This window comes from Dermochelys coriacea, chromosome 11 (genome assembly GCF_009764565.3).
Source record: "Dermochelys coriacea isolate rDerCor1 chromosome 11, rDerCor1.pri.v4, whole genome shotgun sequence".
NCBI classification, from domain to species: Eukaryota; Metazoa; Chordata; order Testudines; family Dermochelyidae; genus Dermochelys; species Dermochelys coriacea.
Window position 1 is genome coordinate 39,875,642 of NC_050078.2, and position 22,703 is coordinate 39,898,344.

The 22,703-nt window shown below is 37.6% G+C and overlaps 1 protein-coding gene across 5 annotated transcripts in view; it reads left to right on the plus strand.

Moving 5' to 3' along the window:
- UBR3 (ubiquitin protein ligase E3 component n-recognin 3) overlaps nt 1-22,334 on the plus strand; it is a 215,276-nt gene extending 192,942 nt beyond the window's left edge. For 4 of the 5 annotated variants that reach the window (XM_038422811.2, XM_038422812.2, XM_038422813.2 and 1 more), the window contains 7 exons: nt 2,388-2,512; nt 6,087-6,194; nt 7,375-7,500; nt 12,881-13,060; nt 14,321-14,530; nt 16,446-16,585; nt 19,895-22,334. In XM_038422811.2, coding sequence (XP_038278739.1) covers nt 2,388-2,512; nt 6,087-6,194; nt 7,375-7,500; nt 12,881-13,060; nt 14,321-14,530; nt 16,446-16,585; nt 19,895-20,012 — 1,007 coding nt within the window. In that variant the 3' untranslated portion in view covers nt 20,013-22,334. The remainder of the gene's footprint in view (nt 1-2,387; nt 2,513-6,086; nt 6,195-7,374; nt 7,501-12,880; nt 13,061-14,320; nt 14,531-16,445; nt 16,586-19,894) is intronic. The other variant, XR_006277987.1, reaches the window with a different exon arrangement.
- The last annotated feature ends 369 nt before the right edge of the window (nt 22,335-22,703 follow it).

A 22,703-nucleotide genomic window follows, 5' to 3' on the forward strand; every position in this document is an offset into this window, starting at 1 on the left:
AACAGGTGCATGAGAAACTCTGAGGAAGGCCACCTCCCTAGCTATTATCACTAGGCATCATGACAGTCCTACTATCATAGGCAACATGGCAGAGGTGAGTCTTACTAAGAGATTTGAAGGGGAGACAAAGGTAGTGGCTATGCAGACTGGGTGAGGAAGGTGTCCCAGTTTTACAATAAGAATTATGAAGTTGTATTTTTTTTTCATTTACCCTTTCATGATGTAAAATTAATACACAGTCTCTTGTTGGCTCAGATCTCTATGTGCTGCCACAAGGGGGATCAGAATTCTGGACCTGAGCTCAGTCCTAAACTAGAATGGAATCAATTGTCTGTAGATGTAGCCATGTAAAGCTGCGTCTGTGCGTGCGCATGCATGGCCTTTAAACTGTGGATCTCCTTCCCTGCGTGAATCAAAGAAGGCTGGTCTTTTGAGGTGGAAACGCCATGACAATGGAGCCTCTGGAAGAGGAACAAAAGAAGGGCTTGGGTTGTGGGGGGCTGTGATAGAGGCTCAGGAAATTGTCCTCTCTCTGGGCAGGATGTGGGAGTAGAAGATGACATCTACTATGAAATCCATTATAAGAAAACTAGTGTATTTATGTTGAGATAAGAAGTAAAGCCCGTGCATTGGTTTGTTTAATATGGGACGCATATGATGATACAAAAACTAGTACCTTTTCAATTACATAGACCATTTAGATGTAAATTGTGCTCAGTAAATATATGCTATTCAGATAGTGTTTAAAGAATGTGAAAATCCATAGGTTTTTTTGTGTATGGATTTCTTTTGAGCATTTACTAAACAAAAAGACAAAAATGGACACTAGTTCACAAATGAATCTTGCAGTCTAATGTTGGGTCCGAGGACCAAGAACCCCTGCTGCATCCCCTGAGTCTTGCTTATATGCTGGATAAGCACTTAATTAAATCTACATCAACTCCTGTTTGTTTTCATGCACAAAGCTCACTCAGCCCTTGGTTAAGGAGGAATGAATTTAAGCCAGTTTTGGTTTGTTGTTGCATCATATTATGTAACTAAAAGTGAACCAAAATCTGGGGAGAACTTGTTTTAAGTGCCTAACTCCTGTTATTTTTAATATGAATCAGATTTGCATTGATGCTAATATGGAAGATTTTCCCCTTAGTATGGGACTGATTTGACTTGAAGTAGGAAAGGGGTAGGTCGTGCAAACTTAAGTTTTAAAGTTGATCTGCAAAATTGAAAATAAATGAAATTGTTTGGAGCAGAGTGCTGTAAGCCTCTAATAAGCTGAGAAAAAGGGACATTTAGCACATCTGCACCTTAACCGTCACTTTCACTTTTCTTCTCTTTCAAATGTCCTGAAGTCTGGTTCTGCCTCTGATTGCCAGCTGCTCACAGAGCAGTTCCTTGTACCTACTGCAGACTGGAGTCTTCCTGTAGGAAGAGATGTCCTGTCTGTCTATGTAATCTATATATCTATAGTGTGTGTGAGTGGATGAGTATGCATACATATCTAAATACAATTCTGAGGGCTTCTGAAAGAAAAGAGAAACCTTTTCCTAAAAAAGTTGAAACATAATTAATATTTTTATATATAAGAATACAACAGGATTTATCTTAGCTCCACATCCCAGCTCTGTTTTCTACTAAGGTTCAGGCATAGGTGTGGTACTGTATTAAGTAGGAACTAGTGACTTGTGGCGGGTCTGGAATTTCAGTATCTGAAAAATGAAAGTGGAGAGTCAGGAATTAAGCTAAAAAAATGTGCTGAATGCCCCTGTTACTGTGATTATTTGGGTCATTCAGCACCTATTTCAGTATTTGTTAGAACTGTGATTAACCCCAGATATTTGAATCAGGTTTGCAGACATAAGATAGACAATTTGCTCTAGTCTACAACTCTCAGTCGATTGTGGTGAACATCTTATCAGTAATTCTTTACAATAATGTGAGCATGACAAATGTTGTGAAGCCCCTAGAAGGAAGTCACTGCTGATCAAGATTGAGGTGAATTATCAGGGCAATGAAAGGATACTTGCACTATACTTCTTTTGTACATTGAAGACTTCAGAGCCTCCAGGGCTGTCTGTCATAACAGACACTAAGGGACTGAGGGTATGTAAACAAAACAAGGAAAACCCCACGGCTTGCCCGTGCCAGCCAAGTTGGGCTCATGGGGCTTGGGCTGCAGCCTGCCTCTAGGACCCTGTGAGGTGGGAGAGTCCCAAAGCTTGTACTTTAAAAATGATTTTGTGCTCTTTGGATTTTTTCATATTGAATTGATTGTTCATTTGAGAAGCATTTTGTTTACAAATTGAAAGAGACTGTGTAATTGGTCTATAATAAATTGAAGTCATGGGTTAGAAAATGTGAAACACAATGACTCTTTGTTTACTTTATAGAACACTTTACCTGCATTGTAAAGGTGCTGTTTACATTATTGTATACCCAAGCCCTAGCAGCATTTTCTGTAAAATGCAGCACTGAAGACAGAGTGGCATGGAAGAACTCAGGAGCTCTGAAAAAGGTTGGTCAGTTTACTAAAAACTAAATATTGATAAGATTGTTTATTAAATTTATGAAGCATTTATTAGTATATTATATCAATTCAATGGTGAATTTAATGTAGAATAGGTGGGCCTAGCATCATTAGAATTTCATCTCTGGTTCAACTACTGTGCAAGTAACAAGTGAATCAGATTTGTTTCATTTTAGCTTAATCTCAGTGGACTCTACTATACATTTTGGCATAAGTAAGTATCTTTGTAATATATCAAAGTTCTAGTATTGTTTTACTATAGATTTGCAGAGTCGTGGTTAAAAGCTTACATGCTGCCTCTGTATCTAGTGGTGTAAGTCCTTCACTGACAGGAGCACTAAAATCTACAAAAGTGCTAATAAAAATATTTCAAGTAGTATTTTAATTTTACACATTAGTCCTGCTTTTCATTTTTTAAAAAATCCATGTATGGATTGGTTTAGTACATTTTTGGTTAATATATGATGGTGTCAATGTGGTGGTGCCAGGACAGGGAAATTTTTAAGGTGATCTGTCCAAAGTCATGTTTAGATCTCAAAATTGGTTATTGGAAATTGTTAATTAACTGTTGGAATAGAAATAAAATTCTTCATTAGGTCCAACCATGGTACAATTGGTCATTCCCCCTGTGCAAAAGATTATTCTTCTGCTTCTCACGAACAGAAAGTCCTGCCTGTTCTTTTCTGTGTGTATAACTTTGTGTTTGAATGACAGTGGAAATCAAATAAAGACACTTTTATATGAAGAGGTTTTGGAAGTTTCACAATGTGCCACTGCTAAAGAACTGATTTATAGCCTGGGAATAAGACTTTCTGTTAAATTGATTCTTTAGCTAGATATAATAGAATAGAGTATTCCTCTCACTGTAAAATTGAAGTCCTGTTAGATGTACCAGATAGCAATCTAATATATTTATTTGAGTAAATAAAAAAGCAAGTTGTCTGCAAAGAAAATATGGAATTTTCTAATTTTGTTCATAGTTATTAATCACTTGCCATGTGCAATCCTCTCAAAATATGCAATATGTGATACACAACAGAGTAAGGAACCAGAGGAGGAATTTAACAATATTGTGGGCCAGGCAGATAATCCTCCTTCCTGCTATTAGTGTTTATAAGGAAACTGGGACACCTGGCCTACTTTTCCCATGTAATCACAAATTGGCCCTGCTTGTCAGCACATACTACACTACAGTTTTTAAGTGCAAGTCAGTAGTTTGTCCAGGGGGGGCTAAGTAACGAAATTTTGTTATGTGCTATTTGGTATCTGAGGATACTGTGCAATAGGTTGGATGCTGCATTATTATTAAATAAATGTTTTTTTCATAGGATACTGTCATAATAAGAGTTCAATTTCAAACCCACAATTTTAGCATGTGCACTTTTTTGTTTATCTAAATGAAACCTAAGTGACAGATAATTTTACAGGTATTAATCTGTGACAGAGTGTGCTTGAAAGCGCTGCCAGTTTATATTCCTTCACAGTCAAGTTCATAAATGTAGGCAGCTTTTTTATCCTTCATAAAATGCTAGTAGAATGGGTCAAGTTTTATCTGAACATATATTTTAAATGTTTCAACAGCTATCTCCAATGAAATATTTTATTGTATGAAAATAGAGAATGATGGCTGTAGTAATGATACTGTAGTCAGGTTTGCTTCTCTTTGTAGTAGAATAATAGCTTTTTTAGCACATAAGGTAGTTTGTGCCTTAGGGTTGCAAATTATATTCCTGAATCAGCAAATGGATTTATGAAGTAGCAGAGTTTTTTTTTATCTTAAAGGCACTGAGAATCACAAGTGGTGAAACCTCTTGACATATGCAGCTAAATATGTATTGGTAACGTATTTTTGTATTCTAGAAAGAAAAACTGGCATTTTCATTGGCATGCCTGTCTCTGACAGATGTTAATAATGTTATGTGGGTAGTAGTTTTACATTATGTGACACCCTGCTGCTGAAGGCTGTTCATAGTTTGTGTAGGTAAATCAAAGTGAATGGTAACTGAAAGTCTGTCAATTCAAGAAGGTTGACATATTCTCGCGCCCCCCACCCCTCTTGGGTATAGAGAGCCCATTGACCGCTTCATACGCCACTTTAGGTAAAGCATGAGAGAGGCAGAGAACTACCCACTGGACACAGAACTACCCACTGCACCCTTCAGCAGACATAGTCCAATAGTGGCAATTGAAGCATCTCTGCTAGCTCCTGACAGCAGCCTGCCTTCCCTGCCTGTTTCTGGCAGATGCCTTAGTACAGCTGGCATGTGTACAGGGCTATAGGTTCAGGTAGTAGCTCAGTGTCAAGTTTGTTTTTTTTACTCCTTTTCATGCTCAGCTCAGCCATGAGATTACCTGAAACCCAGCCCAGGGAAGCCCTAATCACTCTGCAAGCTGCATGTAGCCTTTTGGTGACTTTTGCTCCCTCCTCATTATTGCTTCTCCTTCCTTATTCCAAAAAGAAGAAAAAAGATTTTAAGAAAGGAAATTAAAGACCAGGGTTAAGACTAGGCTGGAAATCGTAGATGAGAGTGTGAATGGGCAGAAGAAAGGACATATAGTGGTGCTGAGAGTCCTGGAGAGATGGAACATGGGGTGAAAAGAGGAATATCTCTTTGCCAAATCATCACAAGAGGAGCCTCCAACAAAAAAGATTGGAGACCATTGGCTTAGAGCCTGAGCTAAGGGTCTAAATGAGGAAAAGGGATTTGGCCTGGCCCCTGCGGTGAATTTCACCCTCAGTGAGGAGTTTAAACTCCTAGAAAGAGATGATTAACCTTGTTGTACATTAGGGAAATGAATGTCAGTTTTTATACAGTATTGTATGGTAGAGCTTTTATATATTACAACCCACTTCATTTGTTTTGGTATTTTTTAAAATATTCGTCCTGGCAACATTTTGTCTTTCTATTGATCATGTTTGTACTTTTCTCACTTGAACTGAAGTTTGTATCTGATATTGTTTCTTCTTGTAGCTATTTTTGTGAAATTTCAATGAAGACATTTATGGAAATATGCTGCTTATTTCTCATGGTTTTCTGTAATTATTAACTTTCTTGACACACAGTTATTATGGCACAAAGCTAAGTGACTGATTTAAAAAAATAAATTCCATTGAACAATTTTTCCCTGTCTGTATAAATGTTACCCATTCTGTACATAGCATTAAATTTTATGATAGCTTCTTTCTCATTCAGTACATCTAAATTTCAAGCATCTCTTGGTTCAGTTTAATTAATGCATTATAGGAAATTACAGTTTCAAAATTGCCACTTAACCTCACTGTATATGCTAAATATATTCCATCTGAATTGTATTTTATTTTAGTAGCTTTTCACTATCCAAATATTGTTTCAATTTCTACATCCTGTGTATTGTTATGCTGTATTTATTTGTGCTTAAAACATCACCCTTCCAATATTATATGCATCTCTTCTCTTTGAGTCAGAATGTGGGTGTTGCTTTAAAGGAAATATATTTCACCTTTGCAGCTTCTATAGAAACAATTTTCTCCTTATTTTGTATGACTGATGCAATTTGAGTCTGCCTTTTTCTTTATTCACAGACTACATCCACTGGAGAAAAATCTTGGGAAGCATTACTGAGTCATGTGATTTCTGAGCTCTCTAAAGGGAAGATATTTGAGGAAGGAGAAACTGAAGAATTAGCAATGGTATGTTTTTACCGTTTTGTTTAGACAATTTTAACAGGTTTACAAATCATTGCTATGTAAATAGAAACAAAATGACCTTTTGTTTATTTTGGAAATATTATTCAGTAATGTAGTCATTAAATCTTTTTAATCTTTTTTCTTTTGGGGATTGGTCCTGCTTTGAGCAGCGGGTTGGACTAGATGACCTCCTGAGGTCCCTTCCAACCCTGATATTCTATGATTCTATGAAATCTCTTTGTTTAGCAGGATGCTAACAAATTACAGTGAGCTTCTTTGCACCACCCAGCATGTGTTATTTCTGGTAATTTTATTAAATTGAATGAAACTACTGACTCTACTTTATTAAACCAGACATGTCTATAAATGTTAATAATCAAATATTGGACATGTGTGCTGCTTTTTTTTTTTCAGTGAATATATTTTGTCTGAGTAGTGAATTGAATGGTAAAAAATATCTAAGCATCTATTGTCCTTTGTCTGTTTTGCTGGGTGCATAATTGATGTGTTAATTTTTCCATAACATCCACCACCCATATTTTTTTGAATCATTCCTCTAGTGTTGAACTATTTTTCTTTTTCCAGTGGAAGGCTATTGGTAATCTAGTGGCTACTAGCAGATGAGAGATTAATTCTTAATATCTTTGGGTGTGACCACTTCTGCTAGGAAGCCTCAGGAGCATTACCAAGGGATCATTTGGTAATAAATATTTAGCAATTCGTAATATTTGGTTACAAATCACATCCCTATATTCTTTAATGACTAGACATGTCCACCATATGCATAAAATCTCTCACTATAGTTTATCCAACATTTATCTCATTCAAACTATATACATATTTTAACCTGACTGGCGCGAGAACCATTGAAACGGTATTTTGAAGAAATTTTCTTTTTTTGTGCTACAGACTGATAAAGGTCCTCTTTTTCAGATCAAAGCCCATTCCTCTGCGGTAATTTGTCTAGTTATTTATTTCGTTTCTTAACTGACCAGAAGCCTTTGCTTCTGTTAAAGTTGGCTTTATGTATAAAACAGCTTTTTGAGAAAGATAATGCCTAACTGGAAGGTGCTATATCCTAGATTTTTTTGTAAGAAAGTCACTTGAGATTATTAGTGAACTATTAGCCTTTGGAACATAGAATTTGGAAAGCAGAATTTAATAACCTTTCTTTTCACTCTAGGTTAGCCCTAGTGTTTGGTCTCCTGACTCAATAGAGTGTTATCTGCAGCAGTTCTGCCTGCCTTTCTTCAGGATCACCTGCCTTCTTCAACATCATCTTTTTGGAGGGGATTTACCCAGTTGTCAGGTACAATGCGGGGAGGGAGGTGATGACACTGTTTTTTTCTGTTGAAAGTTTTATATACTATAATTGAAACATGTATTACGCCACCCTCAAAAGAGAAAAGGTCCAACATTTTGTATTATTTAGAGCAGATATTTGTTTAGCTGTAACATTGCTTCATGTCTTACATCCGTGAAAGACTTCAGATACATTGTAAGATTCTAGAGAATGTTTTACTATATTTCGCATATTTTTGTAGAAGGTATCATGGCAAGAAGAACTGCTAACTTTGCAATATATTATGTGCTAGATACTTCCTCCTCTTCATTTTCATAACCTCCTGTGGGCTTCTCTGGGAGTTATGTGAGCAGAAAGGTTTCAGAATTGGCTTTTTTGCATGCAAAAGACAAAATATAGAGTGAAATCACTGGCCATGCTGTAACTTTATTTTGTGTACATTTATGCTAAAAACCACACACACACACACACACACACACACACACACACACACACACACACACACACACACACACACACACACACACACACTGTTTAATCTCAACCTCCACAGAATTTTCTTCTTTGTGCAAGTAATGTGTTAAAAACAATTCCATCAAGAATTAAGAGATCTTCACCGTGTAGCTTATTAACATGAACTCAGCAGCTGAAGAGACCTGCTGTATGACAAAAGGAGTGCCTTTGCTTTTCCTGCGGTACTTGTCCTTGCAGTATGTGTCCATAAAGGGAAAGGTTCAGAGCCCCATAGAAGGAGGCTTAGGGAGCAGCCACATCCCTCCAAGCTCTTTCAGAGGAATAGTGCAGGAGGAGAGCAGTCCTGTGCATAGTCACAGCAACCATTGGATGTGAACTTGAAGGCCAGTGGGAGAAAATATCTATCAAGAATTCCCTGCTTTAAATAAATTTCTCCAAAATGAATTCATTTGTTTCACAGTCTAGCTTCCTGAGTCTGTGTGAATTGATAGCACTAGTCTGCCTCTAAAATAATAAGAATGACTTCTGAGGCCCATCTTTAAAAGAGTCAGGTAAAATTGAAACTGTGTTAAAGAGGGTGATCAAGACACTTGGCTTTCAGATTGAGTGAGATGAGGCTAATTTACCTGCAAGTAATATTTAACCCAGACCTTGAAAAGGGAAAAAAAGAAATCTGCTGAAAGTCATTATAGACAAGTAGAGAAGGAAAATGAACCAGCAAAAGGCAAAAAACTGAAGCCAACAACCAAAACCCAAAACTGTTTGCATCATGATCATTTAAAGTGGATGCATCAATGGCAACATCTGCAAAGGATGCCATAATTGTGCAGGCAGGAGACTTCTTCTCCAGAAGTGGCGCGCACACACAAAGTTGTTATTGGCGTTAGTATGGAACTGTATAACCTTCCTCTGCATCCTCATTATGATTCACTTGGGTTATCATAGTTCCAAGATGCTTTCGGGTGAAGATGTTATTAGCCAAATAAGTCAGGGTGGTTGTGCCCATAGACTCACTGAGACACCCCACTAGTTCAATTGCAGTCAAAACATCTTTGCATGGCTGCCAATCTGAAAAAACTAACTGATCTTGGAGGACAAAATGAGTGCATGAAATATCTCATGTTCCAGATGCAGAGACTCTTGTCAAGCCTTATGTCTCTCTCTGGGGATTTCATGGCCAGTCAACTTGGAAAAGGTACATATTCACACGCAGATTAAACTGGGACACAAAAATATCTGATACCCATTACCAGCACCGTTTTCACTTACTGTTTCAGTAATGTCTTGAGTGTTTACCCAGATGCTGATTACACTGACAACCCACCTTTGAGCACAAAGGTACAGATTTTTACAGAGGTGCATTTTTGGATGATGATGGTCTGAGGGTGCACTCACCAGTGACTGAGACTGCAGCCTGTCTGCAGCACCAAATAATTTTGTGATTAGACTTCAGGAAGAGCACCTGTCTGTTCCTACCTCACCTAAGAGTGTTGATTTGTGTCCATCGGCTTGAAAAGTATTTTTGTCACAGAAGAAATTTGGTCAGAGACTCCAGGCCCCAAATATAGAACAGGATCCATTCCATCCAATCCCTGCTAAAACTACCAGGGATGAGGCCCTGATTCCTTTCCTCACAATTCCTAAACTTGCTGCTAACTATTAGCCAGTTCTGATAGTGTTTCTGCAGTTAGATGAATGAGCTGTTCTGAGGTGGGTGTGTCGTAATGCTCTAACAGTATATCCCCTAAGGAATATTTCCCGTTAACACACACAGAATTTCAGATGTGCTGTTTAGTAGAAAAGACATTTACAGGTAAGGGAAAAAAATTGTCTTCTTTTCATCATCAAAAAAAATGGATAGAATCCCAGTAATGGCCAGAGAGATTTTAGGATTTTTCCCTTTTCATTTGAAATGAATATGAATATACTGTAGGATTTAGGACTCTGCAGGAGTTTACAGTTTAAATGGTAATTGCTTTTAGGAAAGTGGTTGTTCCAAGCTAACCTCTAATGAATGAGTCTGAAGCATGCCTCGAGTTAAGAATTCCTGGATATTCACCAGTACATTGTCTATGGCAGAATAGGATTGGAGATTATCACAATTGCAATAAAACTTGATTAATCTGTACTTCAGAAAACTACAAATCAGCACTGACCCAGGATTCCCAGGCTTGCAGTTTACTGAAATACAGAGATCCATCCATTAGGTGCTGCTGTGCAGGGGCTTGGTGCCACTTCAGATGATGCTACATTTCCTTTGCTCTGTCTCTGGGCAAATCCTCGGACAGGGTTCTTACAATGCCTGCCGCGGCGGCAGCTGCTGATCTTCTCCATGCTTCTTTCATGCTTCCTGCCGGAATTTAGATACCCAAATTGGTGGAAGGGGTGAGATCTGGGACAGGCTTTTTCCCCTTTTTCCACTCCTTATCTCTGGCGACCTTGGGAGTTGCATGAAACCCAAGTAGTCATTTCAGCAGTCATTGGTGCTACTGGAGGAGCAGGAGGAAGTCTTTAAATAGCTGGGTACCACCTTCTTTCTCTTCAGTGGTGGTGTTTAAGACAATTGCCACATATTTCCTGAAAGACAATAAACACAAGTGTTGTCCAGCTCCCTGTGCTAAAAGGGAGATAGAAGAAGAGCAGTTCTGCTCCTCCCCTATCCTTTCCAGTGAGGAGTAGGAAGGTTAAAGCTGTGGGCCAGCCTTGACTGCAACTCATCTCACCCTTTCTCCTATTCTTTTTCTAGTCTACTGTAGTCATTCTATATTCTATTGCCCTTCAATTTTTATTGATTCAGTAGATCTTGACCTTATCCCACCACTTTCTTCTGGCAATGGTCTCCTAAATCAGTCCTTCTACAAAGTATTGCCACTGTAGCTCAGAGACCCTTTCCTTCTGCAGCTCTGGATGATTGTAGCCTTCTTTCTGTATTTTTCTTCTTGATGAGTCTCCATATTTCTCAAAACTCATTTTTTAAAATATATTCATCGTCTGTTTTTTTTTCTTCTGTAAGTGGACAAACTCAGTCTCTAGCTGGATGAGTTTTTGCTTAATATGTACTTGAACTGATGCAAGTGGAAAATTAGATGTACTTGAACTGATGCAAGTTAAATTAGAAAAGTGATAGGAACAGGGATGTCTTTCTCTTCAGACCAGCAATTCTCATGGTCCTACTAGGTTTACTTCATAGTCAAAAGATGGTCCTTCCCCTTCATATACATACTCCCATGTTCAAGATGGAGTCATTCTGGACATTCTTACTAGCCACCACCTGAAAAAACTACTAGCATCCATCGGACTACACTATGCACGTCTGACTGTATGTATTTAATGCTCCCCAGAACCAGCAATAGCACCTGTTCTGCCATAGCAACCTGCATCTGCTTAAACAGACTAATGGGTGGCATAAGTTTAGAGTTATTTAAAGGACACTAAGGAGGAAAAGGGAGAAATAGCATAGCATAAGAAATGGGGAATAATTGGGAGTGATGGTAAGAAATTAAATGGAAAATTTAGTATGACTAGAATATACTAAGGAGATGTACTAGACGGTAAAATGATCTCCATAGAAAAACTATTAGAACCCTTCTTGTTGTATTTTAAAACTAGACTGGAAAAAACATTGTTATCTGCTGTGCATTTACTAATCTTTCATTGGCAGGGGATCCTAGTAAATAGCTCTTTTCTATCCATATATTTTGCCAGTTGATCAAGAATGTTTGCCCTATATCTCTTGCAACTTTCACCCCATAATTCTGCAGTGAATCTTGTCTTGCCTTAGAACTTGATGACTCTCAGGCATTTCATTCATACCCATTTGGAAACTATCCTAATTTCATTCATTCAGTGTATATTTTCCTGACCTTGTTTCTGTCATCCATCTCTTGTCCTATTTTACAAAATAATATGTGTATTTGTAATGTCTTTTCTGTCAATCAGTTATATTCTATATTTGTTAAAAGCTGTATGTCTCCTTTGCTGATGTCTGTTGTTCCAATGAAAAATGTGTTGATCTTTGGCTTAACCTTTTGTGCAAGCTCTTTTACTTTCTCCTACTTAAATCTTCTTTCCATTTTTACACTCCCTTATCTTCATTCTATAATTTGTCCTCTCATCATCTGTCATTTAATACTTCGCAGCCTCTTCTCTTTCACCCTTGATTACTCTGCATATCTTTATCCAAATTGGTCTTTAGTATTATTATTATTATTATTATTATTATTAATCATATACTTGTTGCTGGCTGGCATGCATCTTGGGTATACTCTAATTCATTTATGAATACTTCACATTTTTCTCTTTCTACCCTTTTCCTGTATTGTTTTATCCCATTCATTTCATCCCTGTGTTATCAATGTGCTCTGCCGAAATGTATGGTCTTATTTTATGTTTTCTTCCTTTTCTCTAATTATCAATTTAGGCTTCAGTTCTAAACATGTATGTATGTGCTTAACTTTAAGCATGTAAGTAGTTCAATTGAAATCAGTAGGACTACTTGTGTTTAAAATTAAGCACGTGTGTGTTTGTAGCATTGGGGCCTTACAGTGGTTTATCTGCCCCTCAGATATATCACCAAAGTAAACTTAAAACCTGTTCTGGATTTGTAGAGAATACAGTACTTCCATTCAAACTAGACTTCACTCTTAGGTCTGTGAACTGTAAGCTAACATTTTATGGGTTTCATTCTCCACTTCACTCAAGTTCAGGGACAGCTTTAACTTGCACCTCTGATGTAAGGTCCCTCCGGGATTTTACACCATTGGAGAATCAGGTGTAGCAGACCCTCACTCCACCATGCTCCCTCCCAGTCACTTACATATTAATTGATATGGAATTGATACATACAGTGCTGTGCTGTGCTTTGAGTTTATAACACAAAATGATCAAGTCTTTCTTGTTTCATGTCTAAAAGGAAGATGAAGAATTTACAGTTCTTGCAAACTGCCTGGGTCTATTACCATCATCTTTTCAGTCACCCCATCAATTCACCAGTGCCTCTTGCCTTGATTGGCCAGTGCCAGCATTTAACATGATATCACAGTGGTGCTTAGAATTGGCTTCATTTGCAGAAAGACATGCAGAACAATTGAAGGTACGTAAAAAAAATTTGCACCCCCCATACAGTGCTGATGTGTAAGAATGGAATTACTTGATTCTAGTTACGCTGTGTGTGTATGTGTAATGCTGTATTTTAAATTTATCATGATAAAATAAGCAGGCAAAATGCATAGTTGAACCCACAACATGTGTGTTTTGTGTTTGCATCTGTTTCACTTGCATATTTTGCAGGTACAACTTTGTTATGAAAACTTGAACCCTAATGGTAATCACAATATGTTCTTGCCCTTCGTAGATCTGATTCATTCAATAGACCATTGAGCCATAGTCATAAAACTATTGATATTGTTTTTATGTTTGAAAAAGAACTCTGCTGTTTTACTGTATTTTTCAAAAAGACCTCTTTCAGTTTTTATAACAAACTCTTGTGAAATAGCAGAACAGTAATTTGTATGAAATTCCTCACACATATGTGCCCTTAAGTGGGTAACCTGCAAAAAATGGAATAGATTCAAATGGTAATGTATTATTGGCTCTTTAAAAATTTTAGGCAAAGTTTTTCAAAAATAAGAGGGTAAAGTTAGACTGTGAAACTAATATTTAGGCACTGTCTGATTTTTAAATGTACTGAGTATCCAGCAGTTTCCTTTGACCTCAGAGGGAATAGCAGTTCCCATCAATTTAACTGGGAATTGTTGAGTTCTCAATATGTTTGAAAATCAAGCAAGTTCCTAGACATCAGTTTCAGAGACTAACTTTACCCTACTGTTTTTGGCCCCAAATTTCAGTACAAGTAGCAGCTTTGCCTGTCCATGCTAGGGATTGGCAGTTGCACAGCTATGTCACTGGCTGTCCATTAATGGCTATAATCAGGGCAAATCCCCAAAGTAAACAAGATTTAAGCCCCATGTTTTACCTGTGGAGTTTGTTGCCTTTAGAAGGTGTAATGCATTGTGCCCTGAGGAAAGGCAGTCAGTAGTCCGTTTGTAACCTTACTAAAGCAATGTATATGAGTACGCTGAGCTCCTTGGGGCAAGAAAGCATGTTGCTCTTGAGTGATGCTCTCTGGCTGAAGTCTTAATACAGCATTAATAGGCTCCATAGGAAGGCAGAAAGCATTTAAAGGATACTTTGGTGCTTGTGTGGAATGCAGTAGAAAGAATGGGCCATCTCAAAGAGTACATTTCCCTCCTTTAAAAAAAATTCTGACATTTACAATCTGTAGTTCTAAAGTTCTCACAGCACAGATAAATATTTACAATATTGATAAATGTTTCTATCATTTTCTTTTTAGGTTTTGCTTATACAAGAGCCTAAGTGGGACTTGCCATGTCTCCTTCAGTTGCCTGAAAATTATAATACCATCTTCCAGTATTATCACAGAAAGACTTGTACTGTCTGTACCAAGGTTCCTAAAGATCCTGCTGTTTGTCTAGTTTGTGGTACTTTTGTATGCTTGAAAGGACTTTGCTGCAAACAACAGAGTTACTGTGAATGTGTACTGGTAAGAGAGAATTCTACAATAAGAGAATTTCAAACTACTGTAGCTTTATTTCCATTTTTAAATTTAAAAAAAAATCATGCTAAGAAGTTCTGCATTCCTTTCTCAGCTCTGACAGTTTTCATTTCCAAACATGTTTTAATTACATTTTTAGTCTGCCCTCTCACAGGAGACTTCTGGAGGCCCTTATGTATTTGGCCTTATCTCAAAGGCAACTCAAGTGAGATAATAGTAGGTACTCCTTCCCCTAAGGGCCAGTCCTTACTTTCCTTGTTTGGACAGCAACTAGCCTTATTCTCCCTTCATAATGAAGGAGAATAAGTGGTCTGCTTTGAGGCCAGTGCTGATGTCACTAAATGGGTGGAACAGTTCTGTAAGTCAATGGCTGTCCCCCACTCTCGCTCTGAAGTTCACATTTGCCATCTCTGCAAAGCTGGCTTGCGAAAAGAATCTTGTGATTGTTCCTGAATTAGTATATCCATGGTACTGACACAAGGCTAGCCCTTATAAAATTAGTATAAATGTATTTAAAGAGAAACTATCCATGGTTTTTAAGTCCAAAAATCATTTTTGTATATAATTTTTATAAAATCTGATATTTATAGATGTTTTATTTAAATGTGAATGAAACATTTATTTTTAATTTCCTGTAGTGTGTTCATCCTAAACTGTATAGCATTGTACTAGTGCAGGGAAGCTACAAAGTGAAACTGAACTGAAATAAAAGTAAAACTGAGTGGTCTATTTTCCTTTTCTGAATGAAATGCAAAATGTAAACAACACAGATAATGATCTTCAATTTTTGTTTGATTCATCTGCATTGTTGCTAATAACACTATTAAGAAAATGTTTTTAAAAATAGGATTTTTAATGTTGTCTTTTAAATTTACTATGTTCAATCCCATGAAATCTTAACATTAAACTTGAATTATTATAAAGCTCTATTGAGTTTCCCAACAAGGCTACAAATTGTGGTTATGATTTTTGTGTGTGTGTTGTTTGTTTATTTGTGGCTGCTTGGCCACTAGGAAGTTGACGAAACCACAAACTCATTTCAAATAAGCCACAGAAGAGCCATCAGTGTTTACTATTTGATCAGTACTGTCTTTAGATGGATATTCATATCAATAACTTAAAAATTAAAGGCTCCACATTTCATGAGTGTTCCTGTGAACCACATGCTCCTTTTTGTAGGAATATGTTTCCAGTATTAGAGAAAAGCAGAGGGGGGAGTCAGCACACCTGGATTCTATTCTGAACCACCACTCTTTTGATGTGTAAACTTGAGCAGGTCACTTTGCCTATAACTTTCAAAATGTCCCCTAAGTTTGGGTGCTCAGTTTTTTAGTGTTCAGGCTATAGATGTCTTGAGATGATTTCTAAAAAGAAGTTGTGTTGTGCACAGCTCCCATCGAATTCAAGGGACATTGTAGGTTTTCATCAGGTAGATGAAAGCCAGGCCCCAACTGTCTTGAACTGAGCTCTGAAAACCTGAAACACCCAAAGTTATAGTTTTTCCCCAGGGTGGCATGTTGTCTAAAAAAAGCAGAAGTACAACATTATTCCCTTTTTGAGTTTGGAACCATCTTCTACATGGGACTTTGTGTATATGCATTATGGCAACATATCATGTAGGAAGTTTTGGCTTATTCATAAAATGTTTGGTAGGCTCTACTTTGTCATGCAAATCCCTGGAAACATATAACCCTGAGTTATATGTTTCCAGGGATTATATGTTAGAACCGTAAGTGTACAGTAGGGGCAAGTATCAAATTGTTCCTTAGTAAGTGATGTGACTTGAATTAATATAAGTAGTGTGTTTGAAATAAAATGTTCTTGCCTCTTTATAATAAAACTGTCAGCCATTAATAGGATATTTGTACTCTTCCCTCCTCTAACCCCAAAATATAACTTCTAGCATTCTCAGAACTGTGGAGCTGGGACAGGAATATTTCTTCTGATCAATGCATCTGTAATCATCATCATTCGAGGCCATCGTTTCTGCCTTTGGGGTTCTGTTTATCTAGATGCACATGGTGAAGAAGACAGAGATCTTAGGTAACATTTTAATAGAACATGTTTTGATTTTGCTGCTTTATGTTTACAGTGTGTAATAAAACAGATATGGTAATTAACAAGTTCTCACTTCCTGAGTAGCACATATTTAGAAATGTAAATGTTGTCATTGTATTTGTTATATTATGCTAATTAGATTTATATTCTTTATATAAATAAAATGATCTGAAACTTGTTAACTGAAAAATAAATTGTGCTACTTGCAAGGTGTACATTGTGGTGCAGGAATTTCCTGCCGAATGTCACTTTGAGAAGGAGAGGCTTTGCCATCCTTGTGGATCCTGCTGATTCACATGAAATGGCATTCATTGTTCATTGAAAGCAGGATCAATCTTTTATGGAGGGCTCCCTTTCCCCCAGTCTTTCAGGACCCCTGTTACAATTGGCTGAGTGTTCCTCTGGATGCTCAGTAGCAGCTTTGGAGGGGATCCAGGTTTCCCTGCCAGATTTCTTCATTATTATTCCAGCACAGCCCCATTTCCAAAATGCTCCTCTCCCTGCCCCAATCTCAGCAGGATGGGAGTGATGTTTGATTGGATTGATAGGAGAAGGACAACCACTGGGATCCTGAGAAGAAGGTGAAGGGATGGGCAAACTTGGCACCTTCTGAGCCCTCCTCCTATTTAGAATGCATGTGGAGATTGTGCCTGGGCAAAGAAGGGGTAGGGGAGGAAGAGAGAGATTCTCCACCTCTCCTTGCTGCCATTGGCCAGGCTGTGGTAGGGAAGGGAGAGTTGATTGTTTCTCATGGCTCCCCACCCTGCTTGCTGTTTGTGAAGCCCTCAGAGCATCTAGCAGCCACTCTGCTGTGGTTGCTGCCCTGCCGAATAATGGAGGTATAGTTTGAGCTGTGCTTCTGTCATGATGTGGGTCTGAGCAATCACCAGGTTTTGGGATCAGGACAAGATTGACAAGGTCTCCAGTAGGTATTTCCGCCTCTCCGGCAGGATCCTGGAGGCCTGGTTTAAGGAGGGGATTTAAAAGTTGCATGTTTGTAATTTCATTGCAACTTGCAGCTGGTATTTAGTGCAGGTGGGAGGCTCCAGGGCGCTGGCTCCCACAGATCTGGTGGACCCTATTGGCCTGGAGGAAGAAGGGGAGATCTTAAGTCTTCACAGATTGAGATGCCCTTCATTTGTACCTTCATTTCTTGTCATGGGGATAGGGTGAGAGGAGGGAGAGGTGGAGTGAATTCATGGGGTTAAGCTGAAGGAGTCGATCCTGAATATTGGCTGTTTGGCCACTGAACACCAGACTGGGCCCAAATAACTGCCTGGTATTTTGGAGTGTGGTTTAGCACACAACCCCCCTCCCCCAGATCAAATACAAATTAATAAAGTTGCACCCTTCCATGTTAAAATTCATCCCTGTGTCTTTGTTTCCAATTATGCAGTGTTAAATTTTTATTGTGCAGGAGCCCTGTAGAAATGATATCAAGCTGGTAATTCTGTCACACATGAGAGAGTCTTCAAAATCCATCTTGAATGTGATGTAATATAAGATAAATCGCCCATATTCAAAACCTAACTTACATTTTACCAACAAATTTTATCACATTGGAAGTCTGCACAACAACAATTTTGAGACTTCACACGATATGTGTAATAAATAAACATATCAAGTAGCAAGGCACATCATAAGAACATAAGAGTGGCCATACTGGGTCAGACCAGTGGTCCATCTAGCCCAGTATCCTGTCTTCTGACAATGACCAGTGCCAGGTACTACAGAACGAATGAACAAAACAGGGCATCCTGTCATCCAGTCCCAGCTTCTAGCACGTAAAGGTTTAGGGACAGCAGGAGCATGGAATTGCATCCCTGACCATCTTGGCTAATAAGCACTGATGGACCTATCCTCCAAGGACTTTTTGAATTCTCTTTTGAACCCAGTTATACTTTTGGCCTTCACAACATCCCCTGGCAATGAGTTCCATAGGTTGACTGCGCATTGTGTGACATAGTACTTCCTTTTGTTTGTTTTAAACTTGCTGCTTATTAAGTTCATTGGTGACTCTTGGTTCTTGTGTTATGTGAAGAGATAAATAACACTTCCCTATTCACTTTCTTCAAACCACTTATGATTCTATAGTCTTCTATCAGATCACCCCTTGTTGTCTCTTTTCTAAGGTGAAGAGCCCTAGTCTTTAATCTCCATCCAAAACACACATGTATTTAAGTCAAAAAGTCCATTGGTGGTGCAAGTAAAATACTGTTTTCACAACATTAATATTGTTTGCAAACTTCAAATAAGGACAAGATATGCTGGTATGCGCCAGCTTCTTTTGGGGCGCTCCGTAAACACAATTTAACTAGTTGGTCAGACCAGACCACCTACCTCACATCCCAGCAACCCTGTAATACTCACCACAGCCCCAACAGCTACAGCCACCAAGCCTCTCCCCATTCACTCCATAGCCTACTAACAATTCACCCCGAGCCCCTCACTCACTGCCCCATGACCCTTCTGGCCACTCATCAGCACCTCTTCTGGCTCAGCACTCTGCTCCCCTCTTGGACTAAGGCAGCTTCTCCTGATCCTGGTGCCAAGCTCTGCTCCTTCCCATCACCTCCCCTGCACCTATCCAGCACAGGCCTAATTTGAGTGATGAGTGGCATAATGACTTGGCCCATCAAATTGCAGCGCCACGCAAGATTGGCACAGATGGCCTCCCCTCCATCATGCATTCATTTTTTTCTTTTCAGTTTGTGTACTTATATGTATTTTTATAGGATGCCTGTCTTTGTCTTTGTTTTAAAGCACACATGCATTAAAGCTCTTGACAAATAAACATGCATGGGATCGCAGTGCTGCTCTGCCCTGGTTTTCAGGTGCCAGAGTGACATTCCAGACTGCTCAGGCAGCCACTCCACCTCTGTGTGTTTCATTCTTCTGCATGTTCTAATCAACCATATAGAGCCCTTTCTACACAGAGCATCATTTCTCTGTAGACTTAGGGAGTGTATTACAGTACCTAGACTGCTGCCCCACTGGCCTCTCCCACAGCTTTCCCTACGATAAGGACTGTTGAGGATTAATGTTACCACTAAGTTCATTATTTTAAGGTGTTTGTTTGTCAAGAGTTTCAATGTATGTGTGCTTTAAAACAAATGAAGACTGGTATCCTATAATATAAATATATGCGTATGTACATGGAAACTGAAAAGAAAAAAAATGCAAAAATCGTTAAACTTCGCTGTTAGAACATTACTATTAACTTAGAGCCACCTTATAAATATTTTCCATTTGTTCTGCGCTATTAACTGTTGATTTTTTTTTCTCTCCCTGTAGGCGTGGTAAACCTCTCTACATATGTAAGGAAAGATACAAGGTGCTAGAACAGCAGTGGGTATCTCATACCTTTGATCACATCAATAAAAGATGGGGACCACATTACAATGGATTGTAAACTATCACTATTATTGTACCATATCATCGCCTTTACCATGAATGAATGCAACTTGACTGACAATAGCTTTAATTGAGATGGGGTTTAGCTCTTTCATGGTGGGGGGAAGAGTGAAACTATGCCAATATATGAAGGCTTTCAATAATTAGGTGCTTTGCTACCAAATTAATGGTACGACAATTTAAAATTTAAAAATCTCTTCTGAATGTTGTGAAAAATCTAAATTAATTCAGTAGTCTCCTTTTGTTTTGTATTTTTAGAATTCCACTAATGATGACAAGCACAAGTTGTACTTATACTTGTTTAGGGATGACAGGTCCCAGGAACTTATATTTCTCTGAGTGGAATTGAGTCATTTAGCATCTTCTGCTGAAACACTGTATATGTGTATTACATCTGCTAAACATACTGGATAGATTTTTCTTTGCCTTTCTTGTATTAATTTGAGATTTTTGCTTGATATCCAATTGTAATTATATAAAACACATGATTTGTGAGACTGTATAGTAACACTTGGTCTAAAAGTAGAACTTTAAAGAACATTTCACTTATTGTTAAAGGTCTAATGAAAGATTTCATGCATTGCTGAAAACCTTATTTATTCTCAGGAATTTCATAGCTATTTTCCATGTATAAGTGAAATAGCTGCGAATTAGGTAGCTTACTATGAAAACAGAACACACATTCTTTCTTACTTTTTCTTTTCCAGAAATGAAATTTGCCATTTCATTTGAGTAAATTACTGGTGATAACATATATATATATAGATGTTACTGTCTGTACAAAATTTGTCAGATATGCAACATGGCAGGTTCTAATTACAACCCTGTCTGCCTGCCTTTCGTTGCCAACCAGATGCATGTTTCAGAATGATTGGATTGGAAACATGCAGGTTATCCTGCAAATAAAACACAATTTTGAATCTTCCATGTCAGCTCAAGAGGGTCATCTGTATTGTATTTGTGCAGAGTAATCAGTGCTCTTTCTGCTTGATTTCCTAAAAAGAAAAAAGCGCAATAGAGGTGGTCCTGGTGAATGAGCAATGCATCTGAATCCTCACTGGAAGAATACCAAATAAACAGTTTATATTCAGAGGGCTTACAAATCCATGAGAATAGGCATGATTGGGATAAACTCCACACTGTACGTAGGTAGGGAAGATTAAAGATAAATACTGGTATGTAATATATTGTGACTAAGCTTTTCTCTCAAATGAGTCAGACATTTGTTGGCTATTTCATACAGTGCTATCAAGCAGTTCCTGGTACTAGGGACTTTTCATAGCTTGTTATGTAAAATAAAATTTATATGTGTAAAATAAAAAATCTAATGCTAAAACCATGTGTACAAAATGGAAACAGATTCCTCTTTAAGGGTCTCACTGAAAGTCATTATCTAGTGAAAAGTGTATAGGGGAAATACAATGACTGTACAGCAGTCAAGAGAAGTGGACAGACAAAAAAATACACTTTAAAAAAAAAAAAGTGACGCCCTGAGTTTTCCCCAAGTTCTACAATTAAAATACATTATAATGGTGTGCTGTTTTATATATATACATATATATATATTTCAAAAGTATTTAAAAAATTCTTATAAGATTAGAATTATTCTGTTTCACCAACTGAATAGCTATGTCTTTTCCAAAATACTACTTTTTTAATATTGTATCATAAGTTCAGCCTGTACTATTTTTGCATTGCTCATAATGAATATTAGGCCATTTTGTAAATGTGGTTGAAGAGCAAAAAGATTCTTTACATCTCCAGCACAACATTATTACAGGGCTCATGAATTTGAGTAATCTATAGTTTGAAACTCTGATGCTATATTTACAAGAGATAATGTCTCCAGAAATTGATTACTGTGTATTATTTAAAATGGAATGTTTTATGGTTGTGCATATGGATGTGAAGTAAAATTATTAGCCTTAACTTTAAAATCTGGGTATTTCATAGTGTCTATTTTGGTATTGGTGAATTAGTCACCAGTCAATTAAAAGAAGAAAAAGAAAAAAGCACTTGATTCAAGAATTGTACTTGAATATACATGCATGCTGCTAAACTAGAATTTTGATTTTCCCCCATAACTTTTTTAAGCCTGCTATATTAAGCTTACTTTGAAAAATAACAGCTCCAAACTAGAGTGGTGGTTGTGGGTGTGTGCATTCTTCAAATGTACTGGTGTGGTATCCTGGATGAATGATTATTTAAGTACAGTACATTACTGTAGAATTTAAATCAATCTTTGTAACACATCAAAAAGTACAAAAGTAGGAATACAGTAATCAACATTGTAAGATATGTTAATAAAAGTCTACTATCATTCTGGGTGTCTGTGGGCTTTTTTTTCTCTCTACCTTAATGATCCGAGGTATATTTGTTATTGAAATATGTTCGGTGTCTAAATATTTATAGTTAATATTTATAGTTAATAGTTAATGCATGCAAAAACATTTTGTACATAAAGCAATTCTGGCATGTTTTATCTTTTTGGCCACTTAGCTTGTGTGTGTGTGTGTGTGTGTGTGTGTGTGTGTGTGATTACTAACTTTAATTCTTTTAATTTCATTTTGCTCTGAGTTATACCACTTAATGGTCCCTTATCTTAGTCCAAACTTTACCTCAGTCTGCTGTTATTTCACTAAAAGAAAAGGAGTACTTGTGGCACCTTAGAGACTAACCAATTTATTTG